At 41.9% G+C, this 21,128-nt stretch overlaps 3 protein-coding genes across 3 annotated transcripts; 1 reads left to right on the top strand and 2 right to left on the bottom strand.

Moving 5' to 3' along the window:
• Positions 1-269: 269 nt before the first annotated feature.
• On the bottom strand, positions 270-4,923 carry kat8 (K(lysine) acetyltransferase 8). The gene is made up of 11 exons (XM_056401046.1): positions 4,514-4,923; positions 3,910-3,984; positions 3,589-3,767; positions 3,442-3,495; positions 3,046-3,210; positions 2,679-2,768; positions 2,383-2,523; positions 2,059-2,152; positions 1,300-1,450; positions 1,012-1,166; positions 270-486 (listed from the first exon to the last, which is right to left on the bottom strand). The coding sequence occupies exons 1-11, from the start codon at positions 4,830-4,832 to the stop codon at positions 422-424; spliced, it is 1,488 nt and encodes a 495-aa protein (XP_056257021.1). The 5' UTR covers positions 4,833-4,923; the 3' UTR covers positions 270-421.
• An 851-nt stretch (positions 4,924-5,774) lies between these two features.
• rnf25 (ring finger protein 25) lies at positions 5,775-11,315 on the bottom strand. Its single transcript, XM_056401047.1, has 10 exons — positions 11,178-11,315; positions 10,827-10,898; positions 9,945-10,041; positions 9,675-9,742; positions 9,468-9,537; positions 9,256-9,327; positions 8,148-8,294; positions 7,977-8,066; positions 7,658-7,795; positions 5,775-6,693 (listed from the first exon to the last, which is right to left on the bottom strand). The coding sequence occupies exons 1-10, from the start codon at positions 11,192-11,194 to the stop codon at positions 6,016-6,018; spliced, it is 1,449 nt and encodes a 482-aa protein (XP_056257022.1). The 5' UTR covers positions 11,195-11,315; the 3' UTR covers positions 5,775-6,015.
• A 1,294-nt stretch (positions 11,316-12,609) lies between these two features.
• On the top strand, positions 12,610-20,467 carry anapc2 (anaphase promoting complex subunit 2). Its single transcript, XM_056401045.1, has 14 exons — positions 12,610-12,876; positions 13,443-13,692; positions 13,799-14,120; positions 15,168-15,300; positions 15,430-15,664; positions 16,225-16,344; positions 16,538-16,655; positions 17,185-17,363; positions 17,448-17,589; positions 17,909-17,984; positions 18,293-18,496; positions 18,602-18,734; positions 19,492-19,733; positions 19,863-20,467. The coding sequence occupies exons 1-14, from the start codon at positions 12,778-12,780 to the stop codon at positions 20,070-20,072; spliced, it is 2,463 nt and encodes an 820-aa protein (XP_056257020.1). The 5' UTR covers positions 12,610-12,777; the 3' UTR covers positions 20,073-20,467.
• Positions 20,468-21,128: the final 661 nt, after the last annotated feature.

Below are 21,128 nucleotides of genomic sequence, written 5' to 3'. Positions count from 1 at the left end.
AGGGCCAGATAAGTTAACAATGCAGGACTAATTAGAGTCTGGGGGCCATTACATGATCATTTTCCACCTTATTGTACAGTGTATAAGACTGTCCACTGATTTGCACAGTATTTTACTGCACTACCATAGCACAGTAATATATTCAGAATATATCAGACTTAAAAATAATAATATCCCATAATATAATATTCCATTTTATATCATTTGACTTTGGCAGACTTTTAGAAGTAGTTGTTACTGAGGAAAGAAGAAATCAGGAGACATGTCTGTTTTGTTTTTTTTACATATATATTTAAGAAAATACTGACAGATGCTACTAATAACTATATACAGCAGGTTTTCATAACAGCAGTGTTTTGCCAGTTGAAGAGAAAAGGTAAAGGGGAAGCTGGCAGATGATATGTGTTGCTGGCTCTGTCTCTCACTTCTTGGACAACTTGGCTTGTTTATTTTTGGGGGGCGCCCACTTCAAACACATAGTGTCCACTGTGAAAGAGACAAGACACACCATGAGTGACATAGCAGTGGAGGTTAAAACATGAACACACGGTGGATTTTTGGAGGACTGCATCATGGGTCTGCAAGTCTCTTGCGACAACACACAAAGACACAAAAAGGAGAAAACCTTCATGCAGCCCTCTAGTGGTGAGCGGTGAAAAAAATCTGTGTTACAGGAACATTTTAATCAGTTTGAGACTGAAGTTGGAGACTCAGAAAATGTGAACACACCCTGAGTTCACTGTATCATTTCTGTAGTGTATGACAACAGTGTGGTTTTTGCCACATAAAAAAGCATCTGTGCTAACAACATTATTCAATTAATTGTTTCAGAACTACACACACACACTTGGACACATCTGTGGCTTCATGCTCAGTTACATAGGAAATTAACATTGACATGATTTATAGTTAAATCTTGGGTTTTGTGGTTACAGTCAAGTTCAGGGACAGTAATGAAGGAATAAAGTATTCAGTGGAAGTTTGTGCTAATCACATAATGTCTGCACTTACCTGTGATTGGTGGTTTCTTATACTGGGCGCTCTTTAGATGCTCCTCCACCAGTTTGGGCGTCACACAGATAACGTGTTGACCTTTCCAGTACTTCACCATGTTGAGCGACTGCAGTGTGCTTATGATGTCACTCTGCGTGATGCTGGTCATCTGGCTGCGGATAAACAGAGGGAGGACGGTCTGGCATGAGGATCAGAATCTGGGCTCTCAGTAAAACCAGTATGAACTGACGGGATGATTGTGGTTAAAAAGATAGAAGGGCTCAAACAGAGTATTTGTGTGACTACCTGAGGTCTTTGATCGAAAGCGTTCCTCTGAAGTCCCTCAGGATCTCTAACAGGACCCAGGACCAGTAGCTTCTGTAGCTCAGCTTTCCCAGATCAGACAAAGGCTTCTCCGGAGAACCAACCGTGCTCTCCAGCTTAGACAGCTCATAGCCTACACACAGCAGGCAGAGGAGAGGTTTTTATTACGAAGGTGAAATGATGATTCATGTGTTGTGCTTAAAATACATTTATGCAATAAATGTGTGTTAAGCGAGCCCATGTTATTGAATTTGACCATTAACTCTGCTGCACTCTTTAGACAAGAGGTCAGCTTTATGCAGTGGATAATTTGTTTGATCAGTATCCCAGCTGCAGCTGAGACCGTGGTGAGTTCACATGTATAAGAATATTCCTACTTAAACTAGTCAATCAGCTTATAGGTAAATTCACAAGACATCAGACTGACAATGATGTTGATTAGCAATTGATCATCAACTAAAAATGAACTGATCAGACAAACATTTGATGATTACAGTTTCAAAAACACTAAGATTACTTTGTTTTTCTTTGTTCCATGTCACTATCAAATCAGGATAGATTTTTTTTGTCATCAACAAAGAAAAGATTTAATTGTAGGCCTTTGTAACTTGTTATGATCATTTCATCATTTTTCACAGGTTCAGCTATTACCAAAAGAATAGAAAAAAAAAATATATATATATATATTTGTAGTACTGATGCACACACACATTATAGCTCCTGTCATGTTGCATCACTCACTGAAAGCTATGAGAAACTTTCCGTAGCCTCTGCGTTGGTACGGCGGCAGCGTGAGAATACACGCAACATTATTCCCGTCTGGAGACTCTTTCTCCTGAAAAACAAACCCAACGGCAACAGGTAAGGCCAACAGTTGTTATTTCATCTGCTCACTTCAAATCTTTTTATATGTGTGAAATTTGAAGATCCCCCACATAGGTGACATGTTTACACATGTAACAAGTCTGTCATGCAAAGTGTGTAAAATTTGTGAAACAAGATTGATGAAAACATGGTAAACAACACAGAACCCCACACATCACACCCCTCAGTGATGATGCTTACTTTGGAGAAGTAGCCGACTATGTGCGCCCCCTGTTTGTTGACTTCAGTGAGGATGTAGAAGATAAATGGCTCAACATCAAAATACAATGTCTTGTGGTCAAGAAATAGTTTTGCTAGTAGACAAAGATTCTGACAGTAGATCTGCAAACAGAGCGACAAACAATCAGTACGACATCATCACAAATAAAAGTCTCTTACAGAATCTAAGCACAGTTCTGTTTTATTTCCACTTAAAACAGTGAGAAACAGACAAATCCCTACTATTTTGCATTTAGCAGCTTTGCAGATGTAATCACCTTGTGGTCCCGCCCATCAACTTCAAACACTGATATGTTGCTCCGTCTGTAGATTTCTTTCCCCGGAGGCTGCTTCCACTGACAATGAGACTGAAGAAAACGGTCATGGGTCAAACTTCTTGTATTTAGGTTGCAAGAGATGTACAAACATCACAATCAATTAATTGACTGATTGGTGCTACCTGCAGTGATGGTTTCATGTGATTCAGAAAAAAGACAAAATTTTGGCTCAAACTGTGATGGCAGAAGGAAGAAGGAACAGATGTTGTTCCTAGTTGATGTCTTTGTTTGCAAAAAACACGAAAGATGATTCCACAAGAGGCACCAACTTCCCTATTTCCTAAACTGAAGTGAAAGCTAGACTGACCAGGTGATGTCTGAAGGTCTTCTCATACTTCATGTATTTCAGGCAGTACTCGCAGATCCACAGCTTGGGCTGCTTGCCATAATCTTCTGGAAATGGTGAGAAGTACCAGGCATCAATCTCAAAGTTTCCAATCTGGATCTTATCCACATATTTCACTTTGGTGATCTGTCAGAGAGAGAGGCAAGTTTGTACAGTGAGGAAAATTGTTTTTATTACATAAAAGACAACCAAACATTGAGATTGAAAAGTAAATGCATGAGCTAATTGTGCATAGGACACAGAAAAAGGTAACTAAACATGATGAGCAACAGAACAAGGCAGTTATAATTGCACACTTTTTTTATATGAGTATGTCATTTTTAAAAGAAACCAACACACACACGCTCTCCACCTTACCGCCTCATGCTCCTTCTCTAGTGCAGCTGTTGTTGGGTCCATCTCTGCATACGTCTGCAAAAAGAAAATGCATTAGGTACCTACAACCATTTAATACATCAGAGTGCCACCACCAACAGCATGAAAGAACTACATAACATACTCAACCTTCTGCACATGGTTGATCTCATCGTGCTTGCGCTTCTGGTTGCGGGTGATCTTCCTTTCAGGCTGGTCACCCAAATCACCAACACCTCCAATCTCTGTGCTCTTTCTCACTGCATCCTTCACTGTCTTGGTAAGTGCCAGGCGGGCCTTCCCCACCCACTCATCTAAGCGCCTGTTGACTGCATGCCAAAGAACGGGAGAAAGTCATTGTGGAGCAGTAAGTGAGGGGGATAGAGAGGGTACAGGCAACTGAGGGTAGAGCAGGGATGATTCTGTGTGCACTGGATTCATGAGTGTATCAACAACTGGTGATGTACTCACATCCTACATAGTGAACATAAAACTCCTCCCTGCCCTCCTGCTCATTCAGTCGGGACTGAATAACTTCTGCCGCATCTGAAAAATAAGCAAAATCCATCAGTTAATGTTTTGCCATAAAAAGCGGTTTTCGCTAGTCATTGTTGTCAGCAAACTATCTCGTTTGGATTGAATGTCTAGCCAAACTTCATTCGGATTTCTAAGACTTAAATTCAATCTTTTTCATTAGCTAATGTGAAATAACACTTACTGTTATTTCTCCTGCTAAAACTGAGATGATAAGGAATTGCACCATTCTTCAATTCGGGAATCCCATTATGGACCAAACTCCAACTTTAACCTATTTACTTCAGTAAAATATCAACTCTTAGAAGCGACAGTTTGCACTGTTAAGATCTGTACCGAATTTTCCAGAAAGACCACTCGTTAGATAAAGTAGTTTAATTACGTCTTACTGTCGTAAATACGCTTACAGAGAATTAGTGAGACTAAATTTAAATAGAGTTTGGTGTTGAGTCCTTAACAAAACAAAGGAGAGTAAGCGCCACTAACGTTGATCTGTTAACTGAAATTTGGGTGAAACAGGCAGAGAAGTGGATTCACTCACGCCATGTCTTGTCAGCTCTTTGACATAAATACGTCTCTCCGATCTCGACCGACACCTCTTGCTCTCTACCGCAGCCGAGCATTCCTCCCCCGTCCGGCGTGTGCTGACTACTAGAACCCCCGGCTTGTCTCCCACGTCCAACGGCCTCCGTCTCGTCCTCTTCCCCGCCACTGCCGTTAGAAGAGCACGCAGCCGGGATACTACTGTCCAGTTCCCCCCGTTCACTTTCAATATGACTGGAATCCATGTCTACATCCATTCCGTACTCCGAGTCTTTATTGTTGTTATAGCTTTTGTGAAACTCGGTCCCGCCAGTCATTACCACCGCCGTTTTGAAAACAACCACACGCTTCTGCGACCCTGCGCAGATTATCCAGAGGGGTTGGTCCTCAACAACAAACTGCCAAGATGGCGTTGGCTAAACGTAAGTTCCGCGTCTCTTCCTCCCAACACGCTCCTCCTTCAACGTTCAACAACTACAGCTCCCGTGAGTCTTAGCGGCATGTTGTTTTATCGTCAATATAAATATGAGGCGCTCGACTTAGTATTAGATAATTTAAATTCAGGGCTGAACTAATCTTTTAGGGAAATAAATATTAATGTGGAGCCAGTGTATTGGTTAGAAATTATTAGTTTGTAGGTATTTGAGTGAACAGAATGTAAAAATAGATCATAGAGATTTAAAATTATATTTTAACTCACCATCCTTCTCCAAGATAGGTATTATATAATAATGTTGGTATCACCATAAGCCCCCTGTAACTGCTATTTATGTTGTGCTTCATGAGGTGGTATTCAGTATTACACAATTTATAATCATCATAATAGTCAAATTAACACTACCAACAACTCTAAATGCATAGCCTTGAGACCCCGTGAGGGTCAAGGCCCAAAGCAGTTGCAATGTTTTTTAAAAGCTCACTATATACTTTAAAAATGTTTAATCTGCAAAGTAACCAGTAACCATATCTGTGAGCTAAATGTAATAAAGTACAAAAGTTCTGCTACACACATGGAATAATATAAACTGGACATTGCCCGTTGTCCCACAGGACACCACCACTCAGTCCCGTCTGGTGTATTGCCATGTTAAGATAGCTTCAAATTACAGCATTATTGTTGTTGTCAAATGTCAATACATATTAAAGATATATTACATATTAAATATTATATATTCACACTGCAACAGTCACAGCTGATGCAACTGAACTGAACAGGAATGAACCTTATTACAAAATTGAATACAGACACACTACCAACCTGATGTCCAGAGAAAATTTAATTTGTGGTTCTTTCAGGTCATATTGCATCACAACAAAAAACAACAACCATCGGTGTCTGATATTAGTGTGCATGAAAGGGTATATCAGAGACCAGGATAGCGGCGATGTACAGGGTAGGACACTAGAGTGAATGTCATTTCTGCTGCAGGGCTTTAATCTATGCAAACTCATTATGGAGGCACACACACATTTGTTCATTGGCCCTCCTGTTGCCCTTTGTCATAGCACCTCCTCTCTTCCCCTCTCTCTCTCCACCACCTTCTGTTGGAAGCCCCTTCCATGACCCCGGTGGGGCCCGCCTCCTCTGCTGTACAGGTTGTTGGCCCCTCCCCTGCTTCTTGAAGCTCGCCCGTCCCAGTGGTATCGTGCGGGCCCAGGGCCTCCGCTGTGTGGGGCAGATCGGTGAGGGCCCTTTCTCCTTCCATGATAACCACGGCCGCCTGCAGAGTCTGCCACATCTTTTTGGCATTCAGTTTCCAGACCTGACTTGCACACTGGCTGACCGTCTGGAGAAACCTGCTGCTGCTCTGCATAGACCTCCCTGCCTGTCTTTGACTGACACAATTCTGCATTTACTTGCATCTGTTGGTCATGATTACCCTGAGCTTGTGCTCTTACTGGTCCTTCAGTGCAGTCTGAGGACAGAGAGAGTTTGTCCAGCTGCTCTGTGACGGGGGCGGCTCTCCCGTGTTGAGGTCTGGACCTGCCTCCTCTCCTCGGCCCTCTCACCTGGTTCTGACGCCTCTGGCCCTGAGCGCCTCTGCAGTGGGACAGTCCAGGAACAAACTGGTCCTCTCTGACACCAGTTTCATCAGAGGACACATTAGAAGCAGAGGGTACCGGAGGGCTGGGGAACATGTCTGCGTCTAGGTTTCCATTTTCAGCGACAGATGGAGTCTGTGGGAGTTGGCATGCATTGCTGTAAATGTTTTTATATAACATTATGTAGGAACAGTCTTAATGAAGCAGCTTTGGGGTTGTATTGACAGTGCTGGGCAAGCAGTTTGCATCTACTTTTTTGTGCTAAGCTAACATCTCCCAGTCCTCCATTTCCTTATCTGACTCTGGGTTTAAGCTTGACTAGTTATTTCATACAAAACAGAGGCCAGATTGTCTATCAGCTATATACAGTCACTTGAGTGGAAGCTATCATACAGAGGTATGACAGTATAAACAATTGTGTCATAGACTGTATCTTGTGGCCACCAGTGGAGCACTGAGCTGTTGATTAGCTCTGCAGGAAAAAATCCTGAGGGATTTCAGATATTTCATGATGTATTGATTGTAATCACTTGACTCGGTTTGAGTTTTTTTGGGACATTAAACCTGTTTTTTTTCTGCCTGAGAAGTTGGTAAGAAGATTTCCCAACTTTTGATGAATTTGTATTTTAACACTGTTCCCATAAAAATATTTAGAAATGCCAAAAAAATAAAGTGTCCAGGTGATTTGTAGTTATGACAGAAATAAAAAGACAATTTTTATGCTCTGATTTTGTAGCCTTATTACACAGGAACATGATTCTTCTAAAAGACTAATAATAATAATAATAATAATTACAAACTAGCAATAAAATGTGGGCTTGCTTTCAATAAATTCTCAACATGTTTGGGGCCTTATGAAACTGTGTTATTGAGATACCTGGTATAGAAGGTGCCTATCACAAAAGTGAGACATGCAACATATATCTGAACACTCCAGTCTGAATCTGTCGTGTGTCAGACACAATTAAAAGAAACAAACTTGAATGTTATATATTATAGTTATAGGATATATAGTTATATTTTTATTCTGGTGTAAGGTATCAGTCGCAGGGTTGCAGCCTATCCAAATGTGGCCGTGTAATTTCTGATTCAGCCTCACCTCATTGATGTGGATCAGAAATCGGTTTGATTCCTCCTCCGGGTCGATGATGCCACCTTTAGACCTCTGTCTTTCCAAAAGCTTCTGGAGTTCAAACCACTTCTGTTGAAAGTCTGAGCCGATGGCTGCTTCATCCAGCTGAGAGAAAAAAACAACACAAGTCTGATGCTTTTTTTTTTTTTTTTTTTTTTTTTTTTTTTTTAAAACAGTCAAACTGTTGAGGTGTAAAGTTCCTTCCTGATCCTGGAAACAGCAGTGAGCAAAACCACCTCCCCATGAGCTCCATGAGTAAAGGTGGTGATTGACCTCATGGTTTTACCTCAGGCAGCTGGGGGGCAGGGGACGACAGCAGCTGATCAACATCATACGCCAGAGGTTCTCGACACACCGGACACACCACAGTCAGCTCCTGTTGGAGGACTCAAAGTGAGGATTCAGTGTTTCTTTGATCACAGCTATTTAACTGTCAACACATCAGCTGACATCAGACCTGACAGTCTGCTCTCTCTCTGGTCTTGTCCTCCTCCAACTCCTTCTCCCTCTGGCGCAGCTCCCCCTCAGAGTGGCTGGCGTAGCGGCCGAGGCAGTGCGAGTGGAAATAGTGGTAGCAGCTCGTCTTGGTGAACGTCTCCCCCTCCTGGCAACACACAGGACACACAGCAGCAGGACGGGGTGAGCTAGAGTTTTAGCAGATGCTGATTACAGGAATATTTGTGGTAATATTTAAAGAAGAGAGACATTAAAGCACTATTAATTTCACTTTTTGATCACTTGTGTGCAACAGAACTGTACCTGTACATTTAATTTGTGACAAAAAAATAGGTGTCATTTCATTATCAATAAATCTACCAATTATTTTCTTGATTAATTGATTAATGAAAGAAAACAATGAAAAATGTCAATAAATAATAGAATAAAGGAGAAATACTACTGAACTCATCCATCTCATCCTCTTTTCCAGGATTCTGAAACACACTGAGCAAACTGAAACAATATTTCTCATCATCTGGACCCTAAATATTTCAGGGTTTTGTGGAGTCATTTCATGACAATTTTTTTAATCATCATAGTTTGTTCTGTGCAAGAGAGAAATGGGACTCTATTCAATCTGTTTTCTCTACTCAATATTTTTAAATCTGGCAACATCAACATCCAGAGGAAGAAGAGCAGCTGTTTGAGATTAACAAGACATACGAGTGACTCAGGGGAAAGGTTTTTGTTTGACATCCATGAAAACAGTCTTGGCTTTGAAAATAAAATAGTTTCCTGCCTGTTAACACATCCAGCAGGCTGGAGGTTATGTTAGCTTTCACTTGATGAATGTAAGTCCAACATTCACTCCATCCTTTTGTAAAAATATCGATTAGTGCAGCTTCAAAGCTTTTAAACTGCTGAATTCAACCCTGCTCTTACTTTTCAACAGAGATCAGAGTTCAAAATTTAAGAGGTTTCATCCTGAATCAGGAAAAATCCTGAAAGAGACTGTTGATGAATTTTTAGACAAAAAAATCCACATAAAACAACATAAAGCTTTCAGAGATTCTGTCAGTGCCAGACAGGAAATGAGGTGGAAACCCATGGAAACACAAACAACTCACCTTAAATCCATAGAGGCAAATGACACAATTTCCATGAGGAATGTTGCTTTCAGTCAGGATTTCTTTTGCTTTCTGGAAAAGAAAAAAAGATGGAGGAGAGTTAAAAATAAAAGCTTAATAAAAATATTACTAATCAGTATCATGAAATAATAATTCCACAGTATTAACACATTAACTCATTTATTCTCTTAAATGAAAAAAACTATAGTGACCTCAATGAGCTGGTACAACACTGGCGAACCCAGACAGGACTGAGCCTCCAAGTGAAGACACTTTTGGACACTAAGAAAAAGAGGTTGCACATGATTATAGGGTTTCACACTGGTTATATAAAGCTCCTCGGCAGAGAACAGTGATACTGGTAAATGAGACACACACAGAGAACAGAGTCTACTCAGTCTACATCTTCAGTTCATCACCTGCTGAGCTTGTCATCAGAGAGTCCCCGGGGGTTATGAATGGAGATGGCTGGAGAAGATGAAGGGTACTAAAAATAGAAAAACAGGAGCGAGACTCTTTACTCATGTTCATCAGCATTTATAATGACACCAAAAACAGAAATTTTAATTGCAATAAACCACAACATGACTCTTGTAACTTTAATTTCATAGCATCTAATACTTGGCATTTTGTTTTCCTTATGCAGAAACTCAGCATAGACAAATGCCATAGATTATAGAGAGGGGTACCTGCTGATCGAGCGTCAAAGTCAGGGTGAGTCGGACGAACTGGGAGACCGAGTCCTCCGCTGTGGACGGGTACAGGACCAGACTCACCTCCCAGCCCCTGGAGGACAGAAAACACCAGCAGCCTTTAAAAACAAAGAAAAGCAACTGGAGGCTAAATGAAAGTCAGTGTCTTCAGACAACAACATGGCTGACGCAATAAAACCGCAGCACAAGGCCCAACAGGCCACACAAACCATGTGCTCTGCGCAGACACTCTGTGCCAAACTCTTATTTAAAAAAAAATATGGGAATTTTATGTTTCCTTGCTCATGTACAAAACATTATATCACCTAAAGATTTCAAGATCTTTAATCAATAGAAAAAAGTTGCCCATACCCAAAATTAACTTATCTGAATGATCTCTAACTATTTACAGATTATGCTGATTCATCTGAGGTTTTTTACTGAGTCATCGACAAGTCTAAAAGGTGATCTAACTGGGATGTTAATCTGATGAACAATCTGCTATGACACTGACAGAAGACACTCATCCTAAGGGATAACAGGGGTCTCATTCACTAACTTATGTATGCTAATAACATCCAGGCCTGAGAGGACAGTTTTAGTTTTGTTTATTACCATTTGTTTGTCCTGACAGGTGTTAGTTTAAATGCCTGATGAGGATTTCAGCTCTATTGCCTCTGCAAACGTTTTCACTAAAGTTTATCACCTTCTGTATTTTAATGGGTGTTTTGGTGACACTCTGGTGCCCCCGTAGAGAACAGGTAGGGTGAGCAGATCACCACAATTTGTCCCCTGACAGAATCTGAAACACTACGTGAAAAAAAGATGGAAGTGTAGACCACATATTAATGCTGAAATGACAGCTAACTGTTGTCTCACCCGTCCTCTCTCCTGTTCACTTGCAGTTCATCAAGGTAGATCGACTCTAGCACCTCGATTTCAGACAGCACGCTGCGGAGGAGAAAAATGGCTGCAGTTAAAGTGTTCAACTGTTTTTCTTTTCTGAGCTGTTTTTAACTGTTTAACGTTCACACAAAATAAGCTAGCGTTAGCACGTTAGCTCATACACTGTGCAGCTGGTTAGCTCCATCACACCCGCGACATTACAACAGATTTTACTAAGAGCACAGTGAATGACACTGAACAAATTAAGTGGAGGTTAAATACACAGTGTCATGAGATTTGAGAAGGTGTGGGGGGAGAATTCAGACATGCTGTCAACAAACTCACTCGCACTCCGCTGCCATGATGATGTTTCTGTGTGAGCCGCTGGGTGTCCCGGCTGAGAAGTGTCGTTATCCCGATTCAACACGCTAAAAAAAAAACACGTAACCACACCACAAACCTGAACCGTTACTCCTGCGACGGGCGTAAACTCGTTATTCCCGTACACTCAAATTGATAGTTTATTTTGAATGTCCGTACCGGAAGTCATACAATGCTATTATGTCTAACTTGACGGTGATAGTTCACTGTTATCATGAGTGTCGACTGCCGACTAGTGGCCTCAGCGCGCAACTGCGTCTGCATTTTATAGGTATTATGTCAAAAGATGTATGATTTACAAAAAAAAAAAAAAAATCTGTTCATTTATCGGGGAGCATGTACTCCCACCATCTTTTGCTATATTTCAAGGGGAGAAACGTGACAAACTCTAGATGTAAAATAGTACTTATTGTCTTTAGTTATACACTGCCCTCTCGTGGTCACAGTGCGTAACTATATCGTTTGCAAAAGTTTTATTTTGAATGTTTTACAGGAAGTAATACTACACTTAATATGATTAGCTTGATAGTAGTGGAGTGTAGTAGTTACACACCGTGGCCACCAGAGGGCAGACATATTCATGATAAGAAATACACAAATATTATTTTCATGTCTGCTGAGGTACACCTGTAACAGAAAACCGACAAACAATGAAAAACCATTATTTTTAAATGATGATTTTTTTTTGTATTTAAAACCTGCAATTTTCCATTTCTAAACTTTGCAAAACTTTTTTCTTCTTCTTCTTCTTCTTTTCTTCGTCTTCTTCTTCTTCTTCTTCTTCTTATCATTATTATTATTACATGTCAATACGTACAAAAATGTATGATATTGAATTTGTTCACTAGAATATTTAGTAGCTTTACTTGCCATGATTTATAATCACGAATATACACTAAACTCAAAATGAGTAACTACATCAATTTCAAACGTTTTAGTTTGAATGTAACAACCGGAAGTAGTACTACCGTTAATGTAGTTAGCTTGATGTTGGTGGTGTGCCGTTATAGTTACTCGCTGTGGCCACTAGAGGGCATAAATATTGAAAATATTGCATACATTCATAATTATGTATATAAACTTTACGTCAGTAAATGTTAGAAAACAGTTATTAAAACAACTAATTACCGTTAACGTTATTACAAATACCGTTGTAATAATGATGTTAATAATGTTATACTGATACCGTATTAAACAGTGCTTGTTACCATACATTTAAATAGGGTCCTGCAGTTCTTCATTGTGACCACTAGAAGGCAGCAAACACACGATTCTTGGGTCAACTGTCAAGTCAGTGTCATACTTCTTGTGAAAACTTCCTGTGATTTTTCAAAATAACACTACCAGCGTAGTGCTGTAGAGGGAGCGTCTGAGCACCTGCTTTGCGTGAAACTCATTGGAAGAGTAAGGAGAAGAAGAAGAAGGAAGACGACACCGACGAAGAAGAAGAAGTAAACCCGCGATAAGCAAACGTTATGTTATTTTCATAACAGAAGAATGATATGAGCAGCTATTATCTTACTCACATTAGCTAGTTTGTTGTTACTGAAGAAAGTGTAAGAAAATGGAGGAAACTGTGATGGAATCAGACTCGGCCGAAATTTCGGGATCCGAATCACAACACGGGATCGCTGATGCTTGGGAAACTGTGACAGCAGCTCTGGTGAGTGGGGTTTATCGCCTGACTCGTGTGGTTAAAAGACCCAGAAGGCAACATGGAGGGGACCGATGATGCCGAACCACATTCAAATATCTAACGATATAATATTTTCTTGCTCGTGGCGGTGGCGAACACCCAGTGTGACATGGCATGTTCAGTTAAATTCGGCACATCTGTGTCTCCGTCTCTCTCTTATATTACCTGTCTTTGTCTTTCTTTTTTGTCTCTGGTTGTGTAAATTCTGTCAGTGCTCTGCTCTACTGGCTGTTTGCCTCTGTCTTTGCAAAAACCAACGTCAACTAACTAGCTATTAATGTCTAATATCATAATTTTAATGAAAGAGGTTTTCCTCCTGTTTCCAGATTTACATCACCACGTTGCTCACTGAAGCTCAAACACCGAACTAAAGTAATAGGAAAAACTTTTGACTAGAAGTGGCTTTTACAGTAAATGCTCTGATGAAACCTTTGGCCAAGGCCTAGATACTGTAAGTGCAAGTTCAACACAAAACCTGACTCGAGGCTGTGTATTAACTCTGAATCTCTTATCTGTGTTTGGTCCATTTCCAGGTGTCTCCTGGCTTCTCAGTGACGGAGCAGAGCCTCTCGAACTCCCTGGCCCTGCTGTGTGGTCAGGGTCTGGGACAGCTGGTGGGCGGCTGGCTGCTGGAGACTCTGCAGATGCGTCTGTCCTCCTCCGTGGTTCCCGAGTTCTGGTCCGGACTCAAACAGCCAGAGAATGACCTGGAGGAGAGAGGCAGGGCCTGGGTTCTCCTCACCACCTTCCGGACTCTGTTGGACCGACTGGAGCCATTCCTGGGCAAGTAGAAAAACTATGACTGGATAAGTTGACAGTGGATCACAGGTTTTCTCTGTTTATGTCAGGGGTGCAACAGCATTCAAACAACCCCTCTTCCTCCTCCTAGGTGGTTTGGAGCGGCTGGGGATGTGGCAGGACGAGGGCCGTGGCGGTCTCTGTGGCCCGGGGCCCAGGGGCCTTCAGGAGCGGGCCTTCACCATCATCAGGGCCCTCCTCCTCTTCTCCCCCTCCCCTGTTCTCCAGGAGCGAGTGCTAGAGTTTTACAGCAGGACCTTCTCTGTCTATATGAACCAGGAGGGGGAGGCGGAGGACGGGGCGGAGGCTACTGACAGCCCAGAGGGAGGGGTCTGCCCAGGCTGTGGGGTTCCAGCACAGCAGTGCTGGTGTCAGGAGGCCCTGGAGCAACTACAGGAGCTCAGCCACATACTGTGAGTGGACTCAGGAAGAGGGACAGTAGAGATCATTTATGCATAAATAACACACAGCTGATCATTTCCAAACAACTTTTACTTTTTTTTTTTTTTACCAACACACACAATCTGTAGTAGTATTTTAAATTCATAACTTGTCTCATATTTATAATGTAGTGCTATTTTTCTTTTGTCAACAACCTCTGCTGCACTAATCAATAATTTTATAATATGAAATGTTGTGCTCTGTGGTACAAACCCACATAAGAGTTACCTCTCAGAGTTTCCCTTCAGCCTTTTAGCCTCTTTTAGCTCCTAGTTTTGGTTTTACAGAACATTTTCTGTACAGTTCAGTCTCAGTGTTTCCAGCAGCAGCTGTTTTCATGAATCACACTCTGATAAAGCCACTGATAAAGTCCATGACCTGCTCAGCAGCAAACAGCAGACAGACGGTTAGAGAGCAGCTAGTCAACATAGTGGAGCACTGAGCAGCTAAAGAGCCAGATATTTCCCTCAGGAGTTGGTGGAGACCAAACACAGAGTTTTAAATTCAACTAAACAAGTTTAAAAATAAATCTGCAAATGGCCACCAAATCAGACAACAACATACTGCAATACAGTACAGATGAACTCAAATCAGGGTAAGGTAATCTTAGATTCAGTTAGAAATTAGGTGTTTTTCAAAAGCAGCCCAGCCCACATCAGATCCCAGTTTGTTCCAGTTTTGCACTTGAAAAGTGAAGCAGCTGATGCAGTCAAAAATAAATTAAAGTAAATTCTCAAGGTTGTTTCACAAAGTGCTTCTCCTTTCCTTGAAGCAAACAACAATGACAAACAGACAGTTTAGGAACTACATTCCCACAATATAATTTTCAAAAACCACGACACTACACGACGCTTCCTAAAGTAAAACATGTTTCCTCTTTGTTATCTTGGGAAAAACAGGATGCGATAAATCTGAAATTCATCCACTATTTTTGGTTTGAAGCCAGTATTGAAACAGTACATGATGTATTGGACATTATTTTTTTAATTGTTTTTTTTTTTTTTATATTCATGTTGTAGTTCAAAACTCCAGCTGCTGGAGTGGGTCAGCTCCGAGGCCGTCACCTCCATCCTCCACAAGCTCATCGAGCAGCGAATGGAGCAGCACTGCAGGGGCGAGTACGAGTGCTCCTTCCTGCTGGAGTTCCAGGAGGTAAAACAAGATGATCAGTGAATATTAATCATGAAGTTTTTTATCAGGACAAGCCCCTTCGTTAGCCGTTAGCTGGTGGCTAATAGGTGGTGGTAAGGTTGATTTTCCTTTTTGTTTTTGTGTGAGCAGTGGCTGGAGCTGGTGCTGGGCTGGCTGAGCAAGGTGTTTGCAAGTGAGGCGGACACAGAGGGTCCGGTACCTGCTCCCAGCATTCCTAGTGCACCCAGCACACCCAGTGCTCCCAGCATCCAGGCCGGCCAGCCCACCAGCCCCATCCTGAAGCAGTGGAGATGCCACATGCACCAGTTCTTCTGCAGGATCTACGTCAACATGAGGATCGAAGAGCTCTTCAGCATCATCAGAGGTGAGAGAGAAAACAGCATGTTACTGGTTGTGTGGGTTACGTCCCAGCATGTCTTCAAAGTCAGTCAGTCATGCTTTTAATCAGAATTGAACTGGAATGGTAAATAAGTTTGGTTTCTTTAAGTGACCAAAGATTTTTTGCACAAACAGGATTTTTTAAAAATGAAAGTCCAGAGATGATTGGTCAGTTTATGAAGGTTTTTTCAGGCTAACAGTTTCCACCTGCTCCAAGTCTTTGTGCTAAGCTAGGCTAAATACGTCCTTGACTTATCTGTATCCTGGACACTCAGAGATGAAACCTCTGACTGTGGGAAATACAGATAACAAAAAGATTTGCTCACAAGTCAGTGTCATTTTTAAAGGTTCAAATCTGCCCTGCACTTTGTGTCCCTGTTATGTTCTGTAAGTGAATCATACAGTACAAAAACAGCGGAGCTCAGACATCCTCATCAGTTTCTGTTATCACAGTTTGAGTTTATAGTGGAAATGCTCAGTTAGGGGGAATGAAATCAGCTGACTGTGACTTTTCCTGTGTTTATTTCCATGTGTCCTGTCTCTCAGATTTCCCAGAATCCAAAGCTGCCATTGAGGATCTGAAGTTCTGTCTGGAAAGAACCAATCAGAGACAGCAGCTCCTCACCTCATTAAAATCTGCTTTTGAGAGTCGTCTTCTGCACCCAGGTTAGTGAGCAGTGTAAGATACTGTAATGTGATGGTTTTGGAGCTTTCATGATATCTGTATGAGATATCTGAAGGAATAGTATTGGCGCAGTATACAGTATGTGCAGTGATTAGACAGCAGAACCAGAAGCTATTTGAAAATCAGTTCAGATTTATATTGAGCCTCTGTGTCTGTTGCACCTTCCGTCCATAGGCGTTCACACGTCTGATATCCTCACGGTTTACATCTCGGCCATCAAGGCCCTCAGAGAGCTGGACCCCTCCATGGTCATCCTGCAGGTCGCCTGCCAACCAATCCGCAAATACCTCAGGTGAGTCACTTTATACTCATGTAGGTTCTTTTCTTACATTAAATGTGTAAAATATTCAATTGTAATCTTGCTTTGTATGAAGTGTAATTGGTGGTTGATATCTTTGATCTCTCTCATCTTCATCCTCATCAGCTGGTCACAAACGTAATGTAAACATAAATATAAAACCTCTTTAATCCTAATGGGAGATTATAGAGATCTTTACACCTTCAAACTAGAATTTATCACCTCATGGTTGTTTCCTTCACCAACAAGTCGAGTTGCAGAAAATATGGTCACAATCTCCCATTTCTGAGTTGCAGTGTTGAATAATAACCAGATGTGTTTTTGCAGAACATTATGCCGTCACAGTGAAGTTGACCTCTGCACCAGTGACAGAGGCATAGAAATCAAAATTTACTGTAAACAACTATTGAAAATTAAATATAAAGCATGAAATTTGAACTAAAACACAAAAACAGATAAATCAAGACAGTTTCTGCCTGTATGCTCAAACAGCTGACGTTTAAGTCTCTCTGGTGCGTTCCAGGACACGGGAGGACACGGTGAGGCAGATCGTTGCCGGTCTCACCGGAGACGCTGAGGGCTGCACTGACTTGGCCTCCGAGCTGTCACGAGGAGACCCCGTGACTCTTGAGATGCAGGACAGTGATGAAGAAGGCAACCACCCAGAGGACTGGACCCCAGACCCCACAGACGCCGTGCCAGGTCAGCGAACGCATCATATCTTAATGTATGGTGTTGTTCAATTATCTGAACTTCACTAATGTGTCTCCTCTGAACATGTGTCAGATAAAATGGGCTCGAAGCGTCGCTCGTCAGACATCATCAGCCTCCTGGTCAGTATCTACGGCAGCAAGGACATCTTCATAGACGAGTACAGAGCCGTGCTGGCTGACAGACTGCTGCACCAGCTCAACTACAACACCGCCAGGTACATGTGCACAAACAGGCTTCCTCTTCACACCTCGTGATCACCGCTTAGACTTCGATGTGAATGAGCCAGAAATCTGTAATTACAGACAGAGATGAAGTTAGGGTTTTAACTTGATAGAATTTTGTTTTAAAGATCTACAAATTTGAATGACTTCACTTTTGTTTTTTTCATAGACAAGGGTGAAACAGATAGCTAATGACCATGAACGAACTGAACTGACCATCAGCTGCTGGCTGGTCTTCGTTGCCACGTGATGTCATCATCTGATGTCGTTCTATATATTTATTATTTTTACTGTTTTGTCGTCTGTTTGCAGGGAGATTCGTAACGTGGAGCTGCTGAAGCTCAGGTTCGGGGAGTCTCACATGCATTACTGTGAGGTCATGTTGAAGGTAAACACACTCTTGTTTTAGTCACTGCAGTCATTGTTACAGTCCTCTCTGAAATATGCACTGATCTTATAACATTGACTCACAGATATTCAGCTTGTTTTTTTCCACCTGCTGAGTTTTAATTGAGAACTTTACTCTTATCATAGTCTATTTGATTATAAAACAAAAACTGACTTTCACTGTTGTTTACTAGGGAAGATAAAATAAATTGTTTTAAATTTCAAATCTATAATTTCCCTCAATAGCACTGTCTTCTAGATATGTTTAAATAAAAGTAAAACACATTGTCTCCCGTTCCTCTCGTCCAGGACATGGCAGACTCTCGCAGGATCAACAGTAACATCCGAGAGGAGGAGTCGAGGCTGAGCGAGGAGGAGCAGCCCCCACTGTCCCTGTCAGCCATCATCCTGTCCTCCGAGTTCTGGCCTCAGCTGAAGGAGGAGAAGCTGGAGCTGCCCCCGCTCGTCTGCCAGGCCATGGAGGCCTACACACACCGCTACGAGAAACTCAAGGTGGAGTTCACCTGCTGCTTCCTGGTTCTTCTGTGAGGCCAGCGGTGGGGATTTAACGTCTGAGCATCTCAACCCTGTAACATCAGTCTGTCGTCTGCATTTCAGGCCATGAGGACGCTGAGCTGGAAGCCTCACATGGGTTCAGTCACTCTGGATGTGGAGCTGGAGGATCGCACTCTCACCAACCTCAATGTCACTCCCATCCACGCCGCCATCATCCTGCACTTCCAGGAAAAAAGTACACTCTTTCATTTCATTCTTGACGGGAGTGTAGAGTTGATTTAAAATTCTAATCAAATCTTGAGCTTGATTTGTGCTTCTCAACACTGGCTTCTTCATTCACATAACAATAACATTTTACTAAATTACTAGCCAGGAAGTTGAATTTAAAAGATCAACAGCATTGTCAGATTTCACTTGTCGTAAAGTAGCTAAGTATTTGCTCGTGGAAGATTTGTTTTCAAAGATCAAGTTATCATCTTGAGGCTGATATTGATTCCTCCTCCTGAATACAGACAAGTTACTGTTGCTTAAATGCGGTGCAGTAGGAAAATATGGCAACAGCCACAAATCAGGATATTTTATAACAGTTAAATGCAATTTATAAATTAGTTTAGACTGTAGGTTTGTAGTCACTCAAGCTTAGAGACACAAGACTTTACTCACCACAAATTCCTACACTAATCACATCAGCAGAAGTAGGGACGCACCGATCCAAGAACACTGGATCCTTTCCCGATTTGACTTCATAAAGCAGATCAGGTATCAGCCATGACATGATGGATCCACATCATATTCACTTTGTTTGTCAGTGTCATGAGAATCTTCAGTGTTTCTTCTGTTGGTCAGCAGGCCTCCAACTCAGGTTTTAGTGCCTGTACTCATGTTGCTAAATATAAAACTGATATATAAATCTAATGAGGACGAGTCCCACACAGTAGAAGTTTGAGCTGAGGTTCTGGAAAGTTGACATGAAAACGTTTGTCGTCCGTCAGGTTCTTGGACACTGGAGGAGCTGAGCATGAAGCTGGGCGCCCCGAAGGAGCTGGTGCACAGGAAGCTCGCTCTGTGGCAGCAGCACGGCGTGCTGAGGGAGGAGGCGGGAGGACGCTACTACGTGGTGGAGACGGGTTCATCCAAAGAGAAGATGGAGAGAGGCGTGATGCTGATCGACAGCGACGAGGAGAGAGACTCCAACACCACCACCCAGTCTGAGCAGAGGGAGGAGAAGCTGCAGGTGCTCACACACACACACACACACACACACACACACACACACACTCAAATGTACAACAACAGTTAACAGGATGAAAAGTGAATGCATTGCCAAGAAGCCTTTGAAAACACTCAGTCTCTGTCTCTGCAGCTGTTCTGGGCCTACATCCAGGCCATGCTGACCAACCTCGACACCATGACGCTGGAACGAATCCACTCTATGCTCCGGATGTTCGTCGCCACGGGACCCGTTGTTACGGAGATGGACGTCAACGAGCTGGAGGCCTTCTTGCAGAGGAAGGTGAGGGAGCATCAGTTGATGGTCTCTGCAGGCGTCTACAGACTCCCCAAATCCAACTGAGGAAGGAGGAGGCGGGCAAACTGTTTAAGTGTGACGCTGCGTTCATGTGCTGTGAGAAATATGAAAATGCTCTTCTGCTCAGCCTTTGGGTGAAAAACTGAAAAACTATTACAGACTGAGATGAACTCTTTCATCACCCACAGGTAAGTATCAGTCGATTTCAGGTTAATCCAACAGAATTTCCACCTGACTGTCGAACTGGATTTTCCAATGATATGAATGCAGCATAATTTTATGAAGGCTATTCCTCTGAAAAGTTTGGTTTTTCAAAATAAAAGCCCATCCACCCTCTTATGCATCTGTCCAGACAGTGTTAATGCTGCTAAGTTGTGCATGTTATTGGTGTTGAATACTGATGTAACAGACTGATGTATGATTATAAAAGCTCTTTAATATCTTGTGTGTCTTTGAACTGTTTCAATCAGGGACGGCAGCCTTTTTTTTGTTTTGCTGACAACTCATTACAGTTTTTCATTGAGCTGCACAAACACCATGTGACAGGTTTCCAGAGTTTTGAGGATGTTATACTGTTTTTTTCTGCAGTGGTTAGAAACATTTACTTTTCTGATTAAGATTTTGTATTTAAAATACTCCAGTACATAAGATTGTCACTGCAGAACTTTGATGTGTAATGAATTATTTCTACACTGAGGTCCTGCAGCTTTTACTTAAAGGATCTTAGTCTTCTTCCACCACTGTTTTTACTTTTTTGACAGTGGAGACAGACAGGAAGAATGGGGAGAGAAAGTAAGGGAGTGACATGCAGTAAAAAATCCATCCAGCTGGGAGTTGAACTGGGGATCTTACTGCTCAGGGTTTTTTGCGCCCATGTGGTATGCACCCAAACCACTCGCCCCCGTTTTAATTTCTTGGAAGCATAGTTGAATTTCAATATATCAGCGTAATCGGGAAGGGAAAAAAAACTAAATTTTTATTGGGTCAGAGTTTTGTTTCTTAAAAGACAATGTAATCTATTCAATATCATTCACCAGTTTGCGATCAACAGCCCATCTTTTAACTGTCGAGAGACTTCAGAGTAGTCAGGATGATTTTCTA

This window comes from Seriola aureovittata, chromosome 17 (assembly GCF_021018895.1).
Source record: "Seriola aureovittata isolate HTS-2021-v1 ecotype China chromosome 17, ASM2101889v1, whole genome shotgun sequence".
Taxonomy (NCBI): domain Eukaryota; kingdom Metazoa; phylum Chordata; class Actinopteri; order Carangiformes; family Carangidae; genus Seriola; species Seriola aureovittata.
The sequence above is the reverse complement of the archived record's forward strand: the minus strand, read 5'-3'. Positions and strand labels throughout refer to the sequence as shown.

Excerpts from the sequence above, each read along its gene's own strand:
- kat8 (XM_056401046.1), bottom strand. The coding sequence starts at position 4,832 with ATGACTGGCGGGACCGAGTTTCACAAAAGCTATAACAACAATAAAGAC. Across the intron at positions 3,496-3,588 it reads AGATCAACCATGTGCAGAAG|ACGTATGCAGAGATGGACCC; the intron begins GTTGAGTATGTT and ends TTCTTTTTGCAG. Across the intron at positions 1,167-1,299 it reads CTTTCGATCAAAGACCTCAG|CCAGATGACCAGCATCACGC; the intron begins GTAGTCACACAA and ends GTTTATCCGCAG.
- rnf25 (XM_056401047.1), bottom strand. Across the intron at positions 9,328-9,467 it reads TGTTGTACCAGCTCATTGAG|AAAGCAAAAGAAATCCTGAC; the intron begins GTCACTATAGTT and ends TTTCTTTTCCAG. Across the intron at positions 6,694-7,657 it reads TTCTGATCCACATCAATGAG|ACTCCATCTGTCGCTGAAAA; the intron begins GTGAGGCTGAAT and ends CAACTCCCACAG.
- anapc2 (XM_056401045.1), top strand. The coding sequence starts at position 12,778 with ATGGAGGAAACTGTGATGGAATCAGACTCGGCCGAAATTTCGGGATCC. Across the intron at positions 15,301-15,429 it reads TCCTGCTGGAGTTCCAGGAG|TGGCTGGAGCTGGTGCTGGG; the intron begins GTAAAACAAGAT and ends TTGTGTGAGCAG. Across the intron at positions 18,497-18,601 it reads ACCGCTACGAGAAACTCAAG|GCCATGAGGACGCTGAGCTG; the intron begins GTGGAGTTCACC and ends TCTGCATTTCAG.